The 17,164-nt window shown below is 39.4% G+C and overlaps 1 protein-coding gene across 2 annotated transcripts in view; it reads right to left on the bottom strand.

Annotated features, from left to right (window-relative positions):
- Positions 1-1,881: 1,881 nt before the first annotated feature.
- LOC124594794 (protein FAM92A) overlaps positions 1,882-17,164 on the bottom strand; it is a 197,918-nt gene continuing 182,635 nt past the window's right edge. For both annotated transcript variants that reach the window (XM_047133212.1, XM_047133213.1), the window contains 2 exons: positions 10,565-10,729; positions 1,882-2,032 (listed from right to left, as the gene is read on the bottom strand). In XM_047133212.1, coding sequence (XP_046989168.1) covers positions 1,928-2,032; positions 10,565-10,729 — 270 coding nt within the window. In that variant the 3' untranslated portion in view covers positions 1,882-1,927. The remainder of the gene's footprint in view (positions 2,033-10,564; positions 10,730-17,164) is intronic.

Here is a 17,164-nt window from a genome sequence, read left to right as displayed (position 1 = left end):
ATAGTTCACAAACTCAAGAATGGTTTACAAACTTAGCTCTATTATCAGTGAAAAAGAATCTCCTGCACCAGCTGACGTCTGAACCTGGATTCAAAGAATTTGTGAAGAAGGAAAGGAAGATCCAGCTTATTACATATAAGGTACTTTCACATACAAAAATGGCCTTTTGTTGCTTTGTATCTGCTTACCTTATTTTTGTACACACCATCAATCTCCATTTAAGCTTTGATTGTTAATGTGTAAAAGGAACCATATTTAATTAGATTACACTCTGAAAACTGTTCAGAAATAACTTTAAAGTTGACATTAATGTGCTTGATGCTCACTGCTCAGCAAGGAACTAATCCAGTATGCAATTAACACTATCATAAACTGCAGTTATCATTGACCTCTTATTTCTGAATCCAAATTGTTCATTAAACAGAATTTTGTTTATATTTGCAAATTCCACAAGTTTGTCATACACAACTTTTTCTAATATTTTTGAAATGCAAGAGGAAATGGTGATTTCATTATTTCCCCCATTTCTTTATAAACTGGAATTACCTTAGTTGCTTTCAGTACATTAAGGAAAGTGCATGCTTGAAGTCAACAGGCACATATATGTAGAAGTATTTCAACTAGGTTTAGAACACTCTTCTTTAAGATTGTTGCAGGAACACTATCAATTCCTACAGAGTTGGAGTTTTTTATTCCTTTTATTGCTTTGCTACATCATCTTGTGTGACAGTGCTAATGTATGTTGACTTACAACATGTGCTTATTTTATATTTATTTATGTTTTATTTTATCATGTTTTCTGCAACACCCATGAAAAAGTTGTTTTGTTGGTTATTTCTATGGGGTTTGTTATATTTTTAATTCCTTGTGATGCTATTGCATGATGTGTCATTGTCAAGTAATGCAGCTTGATGAAACTTGGACCATACTTGGAAAGACGTGCTACACTCTGGTACAGTAGGTAACTGGAAAGATATGCAATGTGACCAACAGATATCACACTTTTATTCACTGGCAATAATTACATTGATGTCACTGCTGTTTATGGTCATCTCCTGGATGTTACAAAAGGTGAGATGAGATGTGGTTCTTATTAGGATGTGTGATCAACTGGATGGCAATGTATGCTCTACAACATTTTCCCATACTGGACGATAAACAGTTCTTGTGGTACAACATCCCATTCATCCACCAGTGTGGTTGAGAACTGCTGCACTGTTGGTGCATGTTGACCTGCTGCAATACCTGTCCCAATGCATCAACATATGCTCAGTGAGATTTAAGTTGGGGTAACAGACAGGCCTGTCCATTTGCCAAATATCCTCTTGTTCCAAGAGCTCCTCCACCTGTGCTGTTCAATGTGGTTGCTCAATGTCATCCATACAAACAGAATTAGGGTCGAATGCAACCCTTAAAAGTTGTGTATGAGGAAAGCGTACAATGTCACAATAACATAACACCAGGACCACCAAAATGATCATGTCTGACAAAGTTCCTGGGTGTATTATGTGTTTCCACCTCTCACCATATGACAGTATGTTCTTGACTTAAATCCTATATCGCATGTGTTGGATGCACTGGGGAGATTTTATTGCAACATGTCCGCATCCACAACAACCATCCAGCAGTTGTCATCTGTGCTGGTTGAGGAATGGAATGCACTATCACAGAAGCTTCTTACCAACGTGGAGGTCAGCATGGGAAAATACTGCAGAGAATTCCTATGGCAACTGTTGTATTGTGATCTGAAAAATAGAATTGGGCACTCTGACTGTTAGATCAAGAGAGAAACAACATACAGATTGAGATATACTCAGTAACTTCTCTACAGCATTATAGGGAGGTGTCACTCTGTCAGTGTAAAGAAATCAAATAACTGTACTCACTGAGAAATTCAATGTATTTATTTTTCAAGAAATATAACAGATTACTTAGACCTATTTCTTGAATATTTCTCATATTCTTCCGATGCTACTGATGATGAATCCCCAGTTGCAAAATCTTCTACTTGAGACAGTTCCTTCAAACTTCCCTAGAAACAATAAAAAAAGTTATTTAGGAACTGATGATTCGGGCAATGTATTTTAATAACAGTGAAAATTTCACATAATGCAGGATGTCAAAGCCAGTATTCACTATCTTGGCATCACGTGGTTTTGGGTTTTAACCCACAGTCTTGGGCATAGTTTCCCATATAACATTTCATCACCTGCTACAGGGAAGAATAATAATAAGTTATGGAGAAAGGTGTTTGCATCCTACCACATAATCTGCTTCAATAAAAAATACTTCAAGGACTATACTCATAGAAAGAGCAAAAATAGCGAAACATCAGTGGGTAGCTTATTACAATGTTATGCAAACAGTCAAATATCACAAAGTCAAACTGGAATGAGTCCTGAAACTTGTTGAGCAGCTGAAATACCATTTAAGTTTTATGTAAAATAAACTCAATTTGACTCTTCTCTCCAGTTAAAATTGATCTCATATTTTTATTTTATTTTTTAAAATTCCTATAATATTTATTTCCAATACATTCTAAATAAATAATGATGATCATTTTTCATCCAAACTTTATGCTAGATCTAGGAAAGGGCCGCATATGATAAAAATGAAATAAATTTGGTACAGGGTGCAAGACTAATTATTAGTATGTTAGAACATATGGAGAGGTCAGTGCTTATTCTGCCACTGAATGAACTCCATGGCAATATTTGGATTATTTCATAATGCAGTGGCCACAGCATGTGTATGAACAAACAGTTAAGTGTTCTTGCTACTCCCACTGTTGGAAGTATTTGTTTACCAATTTAGTAAATATCAGAAAATTTAGAACATCTTTGAATATAGCCTCTGATGTCTGCTAGGCGATAAAATGTAACACAATGAAGACTATTACTATGTCCTAGGTCTCAAGGATACGAAAATTACTTGGTAAATCACAGGACACTTTGATTGATGTGTTTACAGTATAAATTCACCTACATTAAACATATTTGCACTTTTCATGCATGTATTAATTAGATATTGTGAACAACACATGTCAGTCATTATATCATCGGGTCAAGAAGTGTGTTAAGAGAGAAACCTAGTTATATTCTCACTGTATAGCAGAGATGTTGAGTCACAAATAGGCACAACAAAAAGACTGACAAACAAGTAAGCTTTTGGCCAATACACACACACACACACACACACACACACACACACACACACACATGCAAATGCAACTCACATACACATGACCAATGTCTCTGGCTGCCGAGGCCACACTGCGAGCAGCTGTGCATGACGCGATAAGTGCTCTGAGTGGTGTGGGTAAGATGGAGGCTGGAAGAAGCAGTGATAGCAGGGTAGGGGTGGGGGAAAGAAAAGTGCTGCTTGTGGGAGCATACAGGGATGAAGTGTTAAGAGAGTAGGGCAGCTAGGTGCAGTCAGGAGGTTAGATGGAGGACAGACTCTCCTATATAATAGGTACCAACCATTCCCTCCATTGACTCTCCACAATTCCTGTTCTTTTACCACATGGTGCCCTGCTTGACACTATTGATGTCACCTGCCTTTACAAAACATCCCTAATGCCCATGGCTTTGCAACTATTGAATGCCCCTGACAGATTCCAAACCTACAACCTTTTTCCTGGTCACTAAGAACAACTATGTCCTCACTAACAATTACTTCTCTTTTGAAGGCATCACCTAGAATTAAATCTGGCATATGGAAGTGGCTACTGGCAATCTATTCATAGGCCATCTGGAGGAATACTTTCTACCACCCTGAATCCCAAACTCCTCACCTTGTTTAGAGTCAATGATGATATCTCCACGATCTGGATCAAGGGCGAGACCACTCTATCCACATTCCTCCAGAACCCCAACACCTTCTCCTCCATTTGCTTCACCTGGTTCTCCTCAACTAAACAAGTCACCCTCCTCGATGTTGATCTCCACCTCAAAGATGGCTACATCAGTACCTGTGTCCATATCAAACCTACCAACCTCCAGCAATTAATCCACTTCAACAGCTGTGTCAATTCCATACCAAGCAGTCCATTCCATGCAGCCTAGACACTCATGGCCATTGCAAGTCTAGTCCTCTCAAAATTTAGTAAGGGTCTCACTGAGACCTTCACAGATTGTAATTACCCTCCCAACCATGTATACGGACAGATCTCCGATGCCTTATCTCTCCAGTCATCCCCCCCCCCCCCCCCCCCCCCACTTCCCAAAATCCCACCATCCAGCCACAGAGGAGCATTCACCTTGTGATTCAATACCACCCAGAACTGGAGCAACTGAATCACATTCTCTGCCAGGGTTTTGACCATCTCTCGCCATACCCTGTAGTGAAGAATGTCCTACCCACTATCTTTCCCACCCCTCCCATAGTAGTATTCTGTCACCCACCAAACCTATACAATATCCTCATCCATTCCTACACAACCCCTGCTCCCAACCCCTTGCCTCATGGCTCATATTCCTGTAACAGACCTAGATGCAAGACCTGTCCCACACATCTTCACGTCACCACCTACTCCAGTCCCGTCACAAGCATCACCTATCCCACCAGAGGCAGGGCTACCTGTGCAACCAGTGATGTGATCTACAAGCTAAGCTGCAACCATTATGCTGCATTCTATGTGGGCATAACAACCAACAAGATGTCTGTCTGCATGAATGGCCACCTACAAACTGTGGCCAAGAAACAGCTGGACCACCTAGTTGCTGAGCATGCTGGCCAACATAATATTCTTCATTTTAATGACTTCTTCACAGCTTGTATCATCTGGATCCTTCCTACCAGCACCAGCTTTTCTGAATTGTGCAGGCTGGAACTCTCCCTGCAACACATCCTACGTCCCCTTAACCCTCCTGGCTTCAAACTTCGTTCGTGATTGTTCCTCACCCAACTATCCCCTTCCCTGTTCCCACTCCAGCACTACACAGCCCTCTATTTAACCTACAAACCCACAGTCCTTTTGCTTCTCTCCTTTCTGCTCTCCCCCCCCCCCTCCCCCATATAACCTTCTGATTGCACCTAGCTGCCATGTCTTCTCTCCACCTCGTCTCTATGTGCTCCCACAAGCAGCACTTTACTGCCCCCACTTCTACCCTGCTGTCCCTCCCCCTCTCAGCTTCCTCCTTACCCTCACCATCCAGATTGGTTCTCCCATCATGTGTAGCTGCTCACAATGTGGCCTCGGCAGAAAGAGACAGTGTTCATAAGTGTGCAAGTTGCATTTGCATATGCCTGTGTGTGTCTATCTGTGTGTGTGTGTGGTTTGTGTAACTCACAGGAAGGCCTTTTGGCCAAAAGCTTACTTGTTTGACAGATTTTTTGTTGTACCTATCTGTGACAACATTTCCAGTATATCGTGAATAGCAATCTACTATTTGCATAACATTGTCATTATTCCATCCTGCATTTTCCATTGTTTGAATCATATTCTTTTACTAATCACAAATATATATAGGTAACACACATGCTTGTTCTTATAGCATTTATTCATAATATTTACTCTTGGGGGACCTGTTTTTACAGTCAACACTTAGTTTTAATTTTTGAATTGAAGTTTGGTGTACACACCACACTGATTACACTATATTACATAAAAAGAACAAAACAACAGAAAGTCCAAGATGAAATAACAACAATATGGAGAGGATAGATTTCTACTCATCACAGAGAGCAGGAATTGAGTCACAGACAGGTACAATGAAAAAGCACACACACACACACACACACACACACACACACACACACACACACAGCCACTGTCTCTGAACATGAAGGCCCGAGTTGGACCACTGTGCAAAGCTTTTACATGTAGCTCCATCATATGACAGTCCACGGGGTAGTACACAAGCTCTCCGTGGAATTATACATTCAGATTACAATTCTTCTTAGACCATGCCAATTTTGTAAATTCCTGATGCAGGAATTGTGGTGATACTAGTGGGCAGTTATTGTTTTAGCTCTCTTAGTCTGTTACACATAATGACTTGCTGATTGTAATACCAAAAATTATGAAAAGGACAGATTACTCATTGTAAAGATGAGACATTGTGTTGCAGGCAGGCACAATGAAAAGACTGCTGCACACTATACTTTTGGTCAAAGCCCTCTTCAGAAAATAAAGGAAAACACAGCCACATTCCATAAGCAGGCACACCTCATGCACACATGACCACTATCTCCAGCAGCTTTAGCCAGATTGTTGGACTGGAGTATGACATAAGGAATATGATAAAAAGCAAAACTTTTTAATACCTGTGAATCTGTTAATGTTTTATGGGTACAAGGGATGGAGCCTGCCATGTCAGAAAGTGATGATGTTCTTAATACTGAGTTACTACATGACTTTGCTTAAGATTGTCAGAATGTAATAGTTGATACTTCCTGGCAGATTAAAACTGTGTGCTAGACTGGGATTTGAACCTGTGACCTCTGCCTTTTGTGGAAGAGTGCTCTACCAATTGAGTTATTCAGAGATGACCCAACCTCACAGCTTTACTTCTGCCAGCACCTCATATCCTCATTCTGGGATAATAGCTAATGATTTTGATGAGTCGGGCTCAATATTACAGAACAGGATTCAATCACAGATGAAACACGGAGCATAAACAGAGACAGATGTGGGAGTAGTAAGCACATGCAATTTGATTACAGACAATGACCTGAAATTACAACTGGCCTTGCAATTTATGAACCAGGTGGCACTAGGCAAAATTCAGACCAGCAGTTTTCAATTAGGTTTCCAAGTATGGACCAGAATTTTTTAGATTTTAGGAGTGACTTTGATCAAATTACGTTCTCAATGAGAGACAAATTGTATTGAAAGTAAGTATTGAGGGAGGCAGAGAAGCTGGAAAAGGACTGTTCTGAAATTATTTAAGTGGTGGAGACTTATTGTAATAATTAGACAAGAAAATTTAGTGACTGTTGTGACTGACATAGGTAAATAGGAGCAAATTGCTCAATAATGAAATTATCTACTGAATACTGCTTAATTCAGGCGAGTGCTCTGTGCAGCTGAGCATGGAGGTCTTTTGAAGCCAAACATACCAAAGCACCGACAGATGTTAAGAGAAGTATCGAGTAGCAAATGAGTGTACTGGAGTCTGTAACTGTATTATAGTAAGGGCACTCTGTGAAGGTGAAAATATGATAATAGTGATTAAAATGTATGATTGGGGAAGGGACAAAGCAGGTGCTAAAAAATGTTAAAATTTGTGAAATGAATAGGCATTATGTTTTGGTGGGCTACAAGGAGCGAGAAAGTATACTATCCTGATATCTAGGAGGCTACGAAGATGGCTATTGGAAGTGAAGTTTGATCTAATTGCTCATTGAAGCATGGTAAATGAAGTACAGATTAAATTTAAATAGGTAAGACAAAAGTACAGACACTGCATTTAAAATTGTGGGCAACTGAATTAGAGAGGTCTCCTCTGAAGAGAGAGCACTTCTGTTGCTTTGCCAAACGGTATAATTCAGACTGTCGCATGATGGGGATGTCAACAACTTAAACTGGCAATCAGTGGAATAATCAAGCACAGCATAGACAAGACACATTATATCACTGCATTTGATTGTGATCAGGTCTTAGATTTCTGGCACATAGTCACTCCATCTTTGACGCAGACTAGGCACTGGGCTTTTCATGTGTAATCATATCAAGAATCTAACTTGAATGGAGAAAAATAGCCATTGCTCAAGACACCTGCAGTGGACAACAATGTGTAAATCATATGGGTATCAGAGGACAAATGGACCATGGTGTAGAAAATTATATGAGAAGACAAAAATTCAACCTACGGTCATATAATTTTTACAGAACTCATAAAAGCATTTGACAATGTTAACAGAAATAAATTTTGTACTACAAGGAAGATAATGAATATTCCAACAAATTAACTGAAGTTATACAAATACACTGATTACATCTTTGCCATATGAACTCTTGGTGAAGGTGACCTGTTAAATTCTTGGAATCTCTAAATACATTCTCCCACGTAAATTTCACATGGTCCTATTCTCAATCCCATGCAACATTTCTTGATGTTGCCCTCATTCTCAATGAGGGTTAGCTACACACTTCTGTTCACATTAAATCTAGTAACAAACAACAGTACTTACACTTTAACAGTTTCCATTCTTTCCATGTCAAATGATCCCTCCCACACAGTTTTGTCATTTGAGGCAAACATATTTGTTCAGAAACAGACTCATTACAGCAATACACCACAGTTCTCACCTCAGCCTTCACTGGACATGATTGCCCTATCAGCCTAGTTCAAAAGCAAATTTCCCGGTCCATCACATTTAAACCTGGTAATGCTGATCCCTCCAATAAACAGCTTAGAAGTACACCTTTTGTCATTCAATATTATTCCCACCTTGAATGTATTAATCAGCTATTTTGACAAGGCTTTGACTTCCTAAAATCATGCCCTGAAATGAGGTCCACTCTGTTTGACATTTTGCCCATTACACTTAGAATAGTTGTTCGCCACCGTTCCAATCTCTGCAATATCCTTCACAGACCCTAAGCTCCTTCTCCAATCATTTTCCTACCTATGACTCCTACCACTGCGACCATCCCCATTTTAAGACTTGCTCTTTTCACCTTCCTACCACCACCTACACCCGATCTGTAAGTGGCAAAACATGTCCTATTAAAGGGAGAGCGACAGGTGAAATGACATGAGTTGTGTACCAGCTACAATGTAAAGACTGTTTGGCCTTTTACATTGGCATGACTAGCACCAAGTTATTAGTTACAATAAATGAGCATAAGGAGAGCGTATTTACTGGTGACACACAACAGCCTGTTGCCGAGCATGCTCTTACAACATGACAGTCTTGATCTCAGTGCCTGTTCCACCAAATGTGCCATCTGGATTACAACCAGACACCAGTTTCTCAGGACTCCACAGGTGGGAACTGGTGATACAACATGTTGTAGGTTCTTAATACCTATCTGGCCTTAATTTATGTTAATTTCTTTGGTCTCACCATTTTCTCTTAGTAACTATTCCTTTCTTACTCCCTTTTAGTTTTCTATTTTTTGACCTGTCAGTAAACCCCCCCCCCCCCCCCCCCCCCTGTTCTTTCTACCCCATACAATGCACTTAGCCTTTTGCTCTTATTGACTCATACACAATGGTTTGTCAGCAATCTCTGTCTTGCATATTACCTTATTTTCCACCCTTAAGCTCTCAGATTTTCAAATTTCATCCTGTGCAGTCTCCAACAATTAATCTTTTCTTCTCATACCGCACTATAAGTCTTCTCTGGCCTGGTGTACCAGGCAAATTTTCCAAACTCTCCCCACTTCATAAGCCCAGGAGTCCTTTTTTCTCACCCCTCTTCCTTCTCCTTCAACCCTTCAGCCAGAAGACAGGAGCCTTTGGTTAAAAAAGCTTCCAAACTTCAACCCTTTATATGTGTTCTCTCCTGCCGCTGCTTAGTGAGCAGTTTTTTTTAAAAAATCTGGTTACACTATATTTTCAGAAGCCTATGCAGAGGAAATAACATAATGCTGCATGGACTCCACCCAGACTGTGTGGTATTGTTAGTGTTGTTTTGGCATTTATATGAGGTTTCAATTCACAGCACCTGCTACACATTCTGATGTAAAGTTGTTTTTTGACCAACATGCTGGTGTTCTGTGACAAGTATTTCTCCTTCACATTTTTAGCACTGATAAGTGAGATGGCTGTTGGGATCTTAAAAAATATTTAATTTATGTTGGATGGTAAATAATCTGTTGGGTTTCGCAATGAGAATGCATGCAGGTCAAGTTGTCTTTCTGGTCTCATTAGAATCACAGATATACTTTTAGTGAGATATATTAATTGTAAGATATGGATAAAATTGGGTCAACTTTTTAATGCATTTCAAATTCTACATGCACTCTCCCATGAGTTCTCAGGATGAGCATTATACCTAAAAAGTAATATTCAGATTGGGCTGATGAAATGTTGTCAGTTCTTTGTTCCAAAAATCGATATACAGGATGGACAACATAAAACTGGCCCAAAAATTGTGAATGCTAACTGGTATGTGCACAAACTGTTTAATCCATAAGTGAATCAACTCACAGAAGAACAACTGTATGGATATTTTCAGCACGATGGAGCAAGTGCACGCTCTGCCTTGATGACCTAGTCATGACAGCATGAGGTGTTTGGTGAGGAGAGGACAATAAGCAGAGGCAGTGTGATCTTCTGGTCTCCTTGATTGCTTGATCTCTCTCCCTGTGATTTTTACCTGTGGGACAAATTGAATGGTTAAGTGTACTCAAATAATCCTCATACACTGGAGGAGTTACAGTAGAACATTCAAAGTGCTACTGCTTCTATCCCTTAGGCAAAGCTACTACATGTGTCCCACAGTTTGATAAATCAAGCACAGCACTGCACCGATGTCAGTGATGGTGATTTCCAGCATCTTGTATGATTTTCATTAACAAGAGGCAATACTATGTAATCTTATAGTAAATAATTTCTGAGTCAATTTTATTTTGCCCATCCTGTAAGTAAATGAATAATAAACTTACAGAAGATTCCCTTGCAGATGATCCAGTTGACTGAAGTCCTCCATGTGTTGAATGAGGTGTAGCAAACAGATTCGACAAAGAAAATGAAGAATTTTTAAATGACATTCTTTTCACTGTTTCCAGTCGTGCTACTGAATCGGGAATCTGAAGTGCATTGCGAAAATCCTGAAAGCATGAGAGACAAAACTGTTACCTTAGAACATAATTACATGCAAACATTTTGACATTAACACAATGGAAATTAATAATTTTTTGTAGACAGTTTCATTTACATGTGTGCAGAAGTGCATTGCGAAAATCCTGAAAGCATGAGAGACAAAACTGTTACCTTAGAACATATTTACATGCAAACATTTTGACAGCAACACAATGGAAATTAATAATTTTTTGTAGACAGTCTCATTTACATGTGTGCAGAAGTGTAACAAACAAATATACTCTTATTCTAAAATAAGTAGTTACTCACATACAGTGCTTCAGTGACTGAAATAAGATGAAATGTTCAATGCTTATAAAATATACTGGTTTATATACATGCTTATCCACCAGTCCATCTTGAACATTGGAAATGCATTTCAGTAGTTACTTGTTCCAAAAATAATTTGCATGACTTACCATATAATAACACAGAATGACCCAATATATAGGTTATTTAACAAAATTGATTTTTACACCAGCAAACACCTCAAAGAAGACACAACAATGGCAAACTGCTAAACTGCTCTGTACGCTACTTTATCAGTCATATATATTATTTCTAAACACATTTGTTTTTAAATTAGTGACTGAGACATCATTTTCAAGATTTTGTTCACCATTAATGACAAAAGCATGCAAATAGTTTAAAGTTGCTGTTCTCATTAAAAACTTTACTTTGAAAACATTTTGATAAAAACAATGTAGAAGGTGCCACCTATTGACAGTCTGTTTAACTATCATGAATGCCAGCAGTTGCAGTTGTCTAGATTAGATACGCAAACTAGTCTATCACATGATTTTGGTCGCACCTGTCGATGTAAGGAGTTTACAGAATGCGATCGATTGACAATCTTATGTTACTATTACACACAAATGTGGTTCCAGTTGTTTAATTTCTTTGAGCGATAACTGTGTACTGCACGAAAGTGATGAGAAATAATGTCCAATAAAAGTAGCATTTGCTATGACCATTACCAAACCACTAGATCAGACAATTCAAAGGGCTGGATTGTATTTACCAGAACCCATGGCTTTGAAGAAGGGACCGGTTGGTAGGACATGTTCTGAGGCATCGAGGAATCACCAGTTTAGTATTGGAAGGCAGCATGGAGGGTAAAAATCATAGAGGGAGACCAAGAGATGAATACACTAAGCAGATTGAGAAGGATGTAGGTTGCAGTAAGTACTGGGAGATGAAGAAGCTTGCACAGGATAGAGTAGCATGGAGAGCTGCATCAAACCAGTCTCACGACTGAAGACCACCACAACAACAACAACAACAACAACATGGCTTTGTTCGCACTTCCAGTGATATTTATGTTTGTCTTAAAGACACATACAGCCAAAAAGTAAACAATGATCATATTCTAACTGATAATATTGTTTTAGAAAATGTTTTCTAAAATAAAGAAGTTTTTAAAAAATAAAATTAATCTGACAAGGGCAATATTTGCTTTTTATGTTTTACAGTTAACCATATTGTATATAATGACATCAGTTTTTTACAGTTTACTGTTATTTTACAACTATTCAAAATATAATACATTTTATTAATAAATACTTGCATTTACTTATTTACCTTCTAGTGACTGGGCAGGATAGAGTGCAAATTATTTGCATGAGTCAACTACTTAACTGTTATTAACAATAGGTATCATCCATTAATTACCAATGGTACTATATATATACTGTATTACAGTTATAAGTATTGTGTTTAAAATACATCTGACAACCAAGGAGTGTTTCTCCTTTAACGCATTACTTTGATGCGCAAGTTGCCAAAGTGGCATCAAATCAAAAGACTTGCACCTGGCGAACGGTCTACCCGACGGGAGGCCCTAATCACTGGACACTTATTTATTTAACACAATGCTGTGATGGCCAGGATGCCACAATCAACACTTTCATCAACACTAAAGTGTGCAGAAGTCGTGTTTTGAAATGAGGATCACAGAACCTAAAATGCATTCCTCAAAACTGACAGCTGCTTATCTTTCTCTCACTAAGTTTATATTTGTCTGATGACCTCTGATACAAACCATGTCTTAAATTAATTCACATATCATTTGTATGACTTTAAGCTATACCAAATGCCAACTTTATGTTGCTGTGACAACTATCAACCATTCAAAGAGATAAATGGTAACAGACAGAGTCTACACTGTCAACAAAAAATGCAATCACAAGCTGTGCTCTAAAAGGCAGTTGTCAAAATCTGCAACTCTTATTGTAACATGGATAATTTCAGTTCATAGTTTCAACAGTTGTAACACACAACTTGACAGTTGAGACTTTGCTCCTTAGCATAATAGTAATAACACTCAACAGCTATATACCCTTACTCAGTGGCTCATTCAAAGAAGATGAAATTTTTACTACATATATTTCAAGTTCAATACTTCTTTCTAAAAATAAAATAAAAATGATCACAAAAATTAAATGTAAAACAAATCTCATGGTACAGAAGAAGTATTCATTAGGAAAAGTGTAATATTATGTTTATTGTTCAGATTCCTGAAAGACTGCAGTCCCACAAATAATTATATTTAAGCTAACAATTCAAATGTCATTTCCAACTGAATATGCAGTCTATAATCGACAAACTGCCTATTGGCTTCTGTCTCAGGTTCTTCGGCCGACATTCATCTAATGATTTTACTGATGTTTCTCAAGCATGAGTGGTTGGCATTGTCAAAGCTTCACCCTCCAGTGCTGGTCGTGAACTTAAGCTGAGCTCGCGGCCGCAGACTACATGTACCTGGCATGCCAACATCCGAGGGCTTCTCCGTGGTCAATTCCGATGCAGTTCTCCTCCTGCTACCTGTGACAGTCGTTCGCTGCAGTAAGGGGAAGCCAGGATCTGTTTACCTTAAGGCTTTCCTCTTTCTTGTTGAAGCTGTTCCCGTGTTTGTGTATTTCTACAGCTCCACTAAATAAGTGGGTGTGATACTCTACAGCCAGAACTTCCATGTCGGCGAATTTTATTACATGGTCGGTCTCACTCAGTGCGTGCTCTGCCATGACCGATTTCCCCACCTGTCCCAACCTGCAACAACGCTTATGCTCTTTGATCCTGGTGTTCATTGATAGTCCAGTCATTCCGACATAAACTTTTCCACATGTGCATGGTATATGGTATATTCCCGACATTGCAAGTGGGTCCCTTTTCTCCTTTGCTGATCTAAGATATGCTTTGATTTTCGTTGACGGTTTGAAAATCATCTTTACGCCATGTCTGCGCAATATACAGCCTATTCTGTCCATCACTCTGGGAATGTATGGCAGAAAGGCCGTACCCAACATTTCTTTTTCTGATTCCTTACTTAGCCGAGTGTTTGGCTCTATTACACTTCTAATATAATTTGTGGAGTACCCATTGCTCCTCAGAACACTTTCCAGGTGTTGCATTTCTCGTCTGAGGTGCTGCGGCTCAGATATTCATCCTGCTCTCGTTATGAGCATATTAATCGTGCCTCTTTTGTGGCTCGAGTGGTGGTTTGATAGTTTGTGCAGATATTGGTCTGTGTGTGTCGGTTTTTGATACATGCTGTGTCCCAGGTTTTCGCCATCCATTGTGACCAGCACATCTAGAAATGGCAGTTTCTTGTCCTTTTCTACTTTGATGGTAGATGTTATGTTGGCATGGAGACTGTTCAAGTGTCTTAGGAAGTCACTGAAATGCAGCGAACAACCGTCGCAGGTAGCAAGAGGAGAACCACACCGGAAAGACCACGGAGAAGCCCTCAGACGTTGGCGCGCCAGGTACATATAATCTGTGGACGTGAGCTCGGCTCCAGTTCACCACTGGCAATGGAGGGTGAAGCTTTGACAATGCCAGTCACTCACGCTGGCGAAACATCAGTAAAATCATTAGATGAACATCGGCCAAAGAACCCGAGACAGAAGCCAATAGGCTGTTTGTCAACAAGTGGCCACAAAAGCCTTAACAATTCAGTCTATAATTGTTACAATAATTGAAATTGCAGGATGGAAGCAACAATGAGGGAAAGCAATTACTCATCCACAGATGACTGCTCTGTGGCACCTAGCAGATCAGACAATTCCTAGAACTTTCACTCTTTTTTCTTGTGAAAGTACACATACAAGCAAATGCAAATTAGCATACACATATGTGCCCTTACTTCCCTATAACTGCATTCATCTCTAGTTATTTTAACAAGGACTTGGAATCTTGTTGAGATATATTCCCACTTACAAAAACATTGAAGTTATTTACATAACTATTTATACAACAATAAAAAAAGGAGTATTTTTCTGATGTCCTGCAACTACTTCTTATTTACTCAGAAACCTTTTTTCAGTAAAGTTCCATTTTTTGTTGTTATTTCTATATCCTGCCAAGAACCAATGGAGAATTTAGTTAATATATAAAATGTTAATATATAAAATGTTATCACTTATTAAATCTGTGTACCATGGCACTTACTATGGTGACTGCATGACTAATTTTACTGGGACTACTTTACAAAATTGGTAAACAAATTTCCAACTAATCCGAGTCTGCAAAAACAAAGCAATTTTTGTTTATTAGGGTTTTCACTGAGTTCTCTATCATATAGCTCATATTCCTCATTTTTACTAATTTGGCACAGTGGTTAACATACTGAGCTCATATTCAGACTGGACTAGGATTCACATTCCTATCTGGTAGCCACAGTTATGATCTGTATAGTTTCTTTATAACTTAAGATGCATGCCATGATGGTTACTTGAACACCGCATGGTCAATTTCCTTCTACAGGCTTCAAATGAACTAGTTCTCCATCTCTAATGTCCTGTTGATTGACGAGGCATTAAACTCTAACCTTCTTATCTCTTAGTATTTCCATTTTAGAAGTATGATGGCATAAGCTGTCACCAGCACACGGGTCAGCAAAGAGGTTGCAAAAACATCAATAATCGGTGCTGCAGCAAGGGCGTCTATCAGGTGTGAGGTCAAAGGCAGACTCAGAAGCAATGCGCCACCAACGCCCTCTCAACCGCCAATATTTAGATCGCTGCCATGGACCAGAGGGTCCAGTCAGTTGCAGACCCACAGAGTCAGTCACAGGCAGACAGCTCAGTTGCAGATCAGAGTCAGTGGCAGTTCTAGCTCAGTCACTATTCTAGTTGGTGTCTGTCAGTTTACATTCCCGGCTATAAGAGTGTAATGTTTACAGCAGGACTTGTACTTCACCAGCAGTGAGGCTAACATGGGCTATTACGGAAGAGCCTGTACCACAACACATGGACTAGCTTAAAGATAAGTAGCTTTCTCTTCTGGTAAATAAAGAACCCTGTTTCAGAATAGCCTGTACCACAGCACATGGACTAGCTTAAAGATAAGCAGTTTTTTCTTCTGGTAAATAAATAACCCTGTTAATACATGTGTGGAGTTGTGTTGCAGAAGAAGATACTGGCCACCAAACAATGTCCTCTCCCTTGCTTCCCCTGGTACAAGAGTCTACAGTGTCAATGACGACACGAAAGTAGCAACGAGGATAATTCAATGCAGAAGAAGATTTTGCTTGCCTCTCTTGTGTTTTAGCTTGCAGGGCTTCTCATTTTGCTAATTTCTTGTTGTGCTCTTGCATGTATTCCAGGAGGGGAGCCACAGAACTAATCACATTTCTCTTTTCCGAGGCTTTGCTTGTTTCTTTGCTATAACGTAATTGTGTAATCCATGGCTACCCCGCCCCCTCCACCCCCTGCCCATGCACCTTAGCTGCAGACGGCCAATGTGATGGATGTAACACAAGGATTTCAGTTTCAGAACCAAAAAATTGCTGCCTTACTGATGACAGTACAACAACTTCTGGCTGCACAAGCTGCGTTAGCTGCACAACAACAACCAACCGACTGACCAGCCCAACAAGTGCCACTGATGAGCATAACAATGTTCTGGCAATTTAATGACACAGTCCCAAGCACATTGTCAAGTCCATAGTGTTCAAGGTACTATAAAGCTACAATACTATCTTTCGATTATTGCAGGGTCCCCAGTGTTCAGGTTGACATAAAAACTATTTCCAACTGTGTCTCCTGGCGAACACAGATATGACCATGTAATCGCTACATTAACTCAATATTATGACCAGCAAGTCCATGTTGCAGCAGCCGGGTATCAGTTCTTTTGCTTGCAGGAAAAGCTGGAACAGATGTACTGTCAGTGGTACACAGAGGTAATGGGCATGACTAGGGAGTGTAAATTTAAGTGTAGTTGGGCAACTTTTACAGTGGTTTAATGATTAGGGATGCAATAACATCCAGTGTCCCTGATAATAGAATATGGGAACAGATCCTAAAGTATTCTGATCCATCACTTCCTCAAGTGTTGTAAATCTTAGAGCAATATGATCTGGATGCCATAGTGGCTGCTAAGTTTGACCAGGCCTCAATTTG

This window comes from Schistocerca americana, chromosome 2 (assembly GCF_021461395.2).
Source record: "Schistocerca americana isolate TAMUIC-IGC-003095 chromosome 2, iqSchAmer2.1, whole genome shotgun sequence".
Lineage (NCBI taxonomy): Eukaryota > Metazoa > Arthropoda > Insecta > Orthoptera > Acrididae > Schistocerca > Schistocerca americana.
Note: the sequence above shows the minus strand (reverse complement) of the source record. Positions and strands in the feature narration are given on the sequence as shown.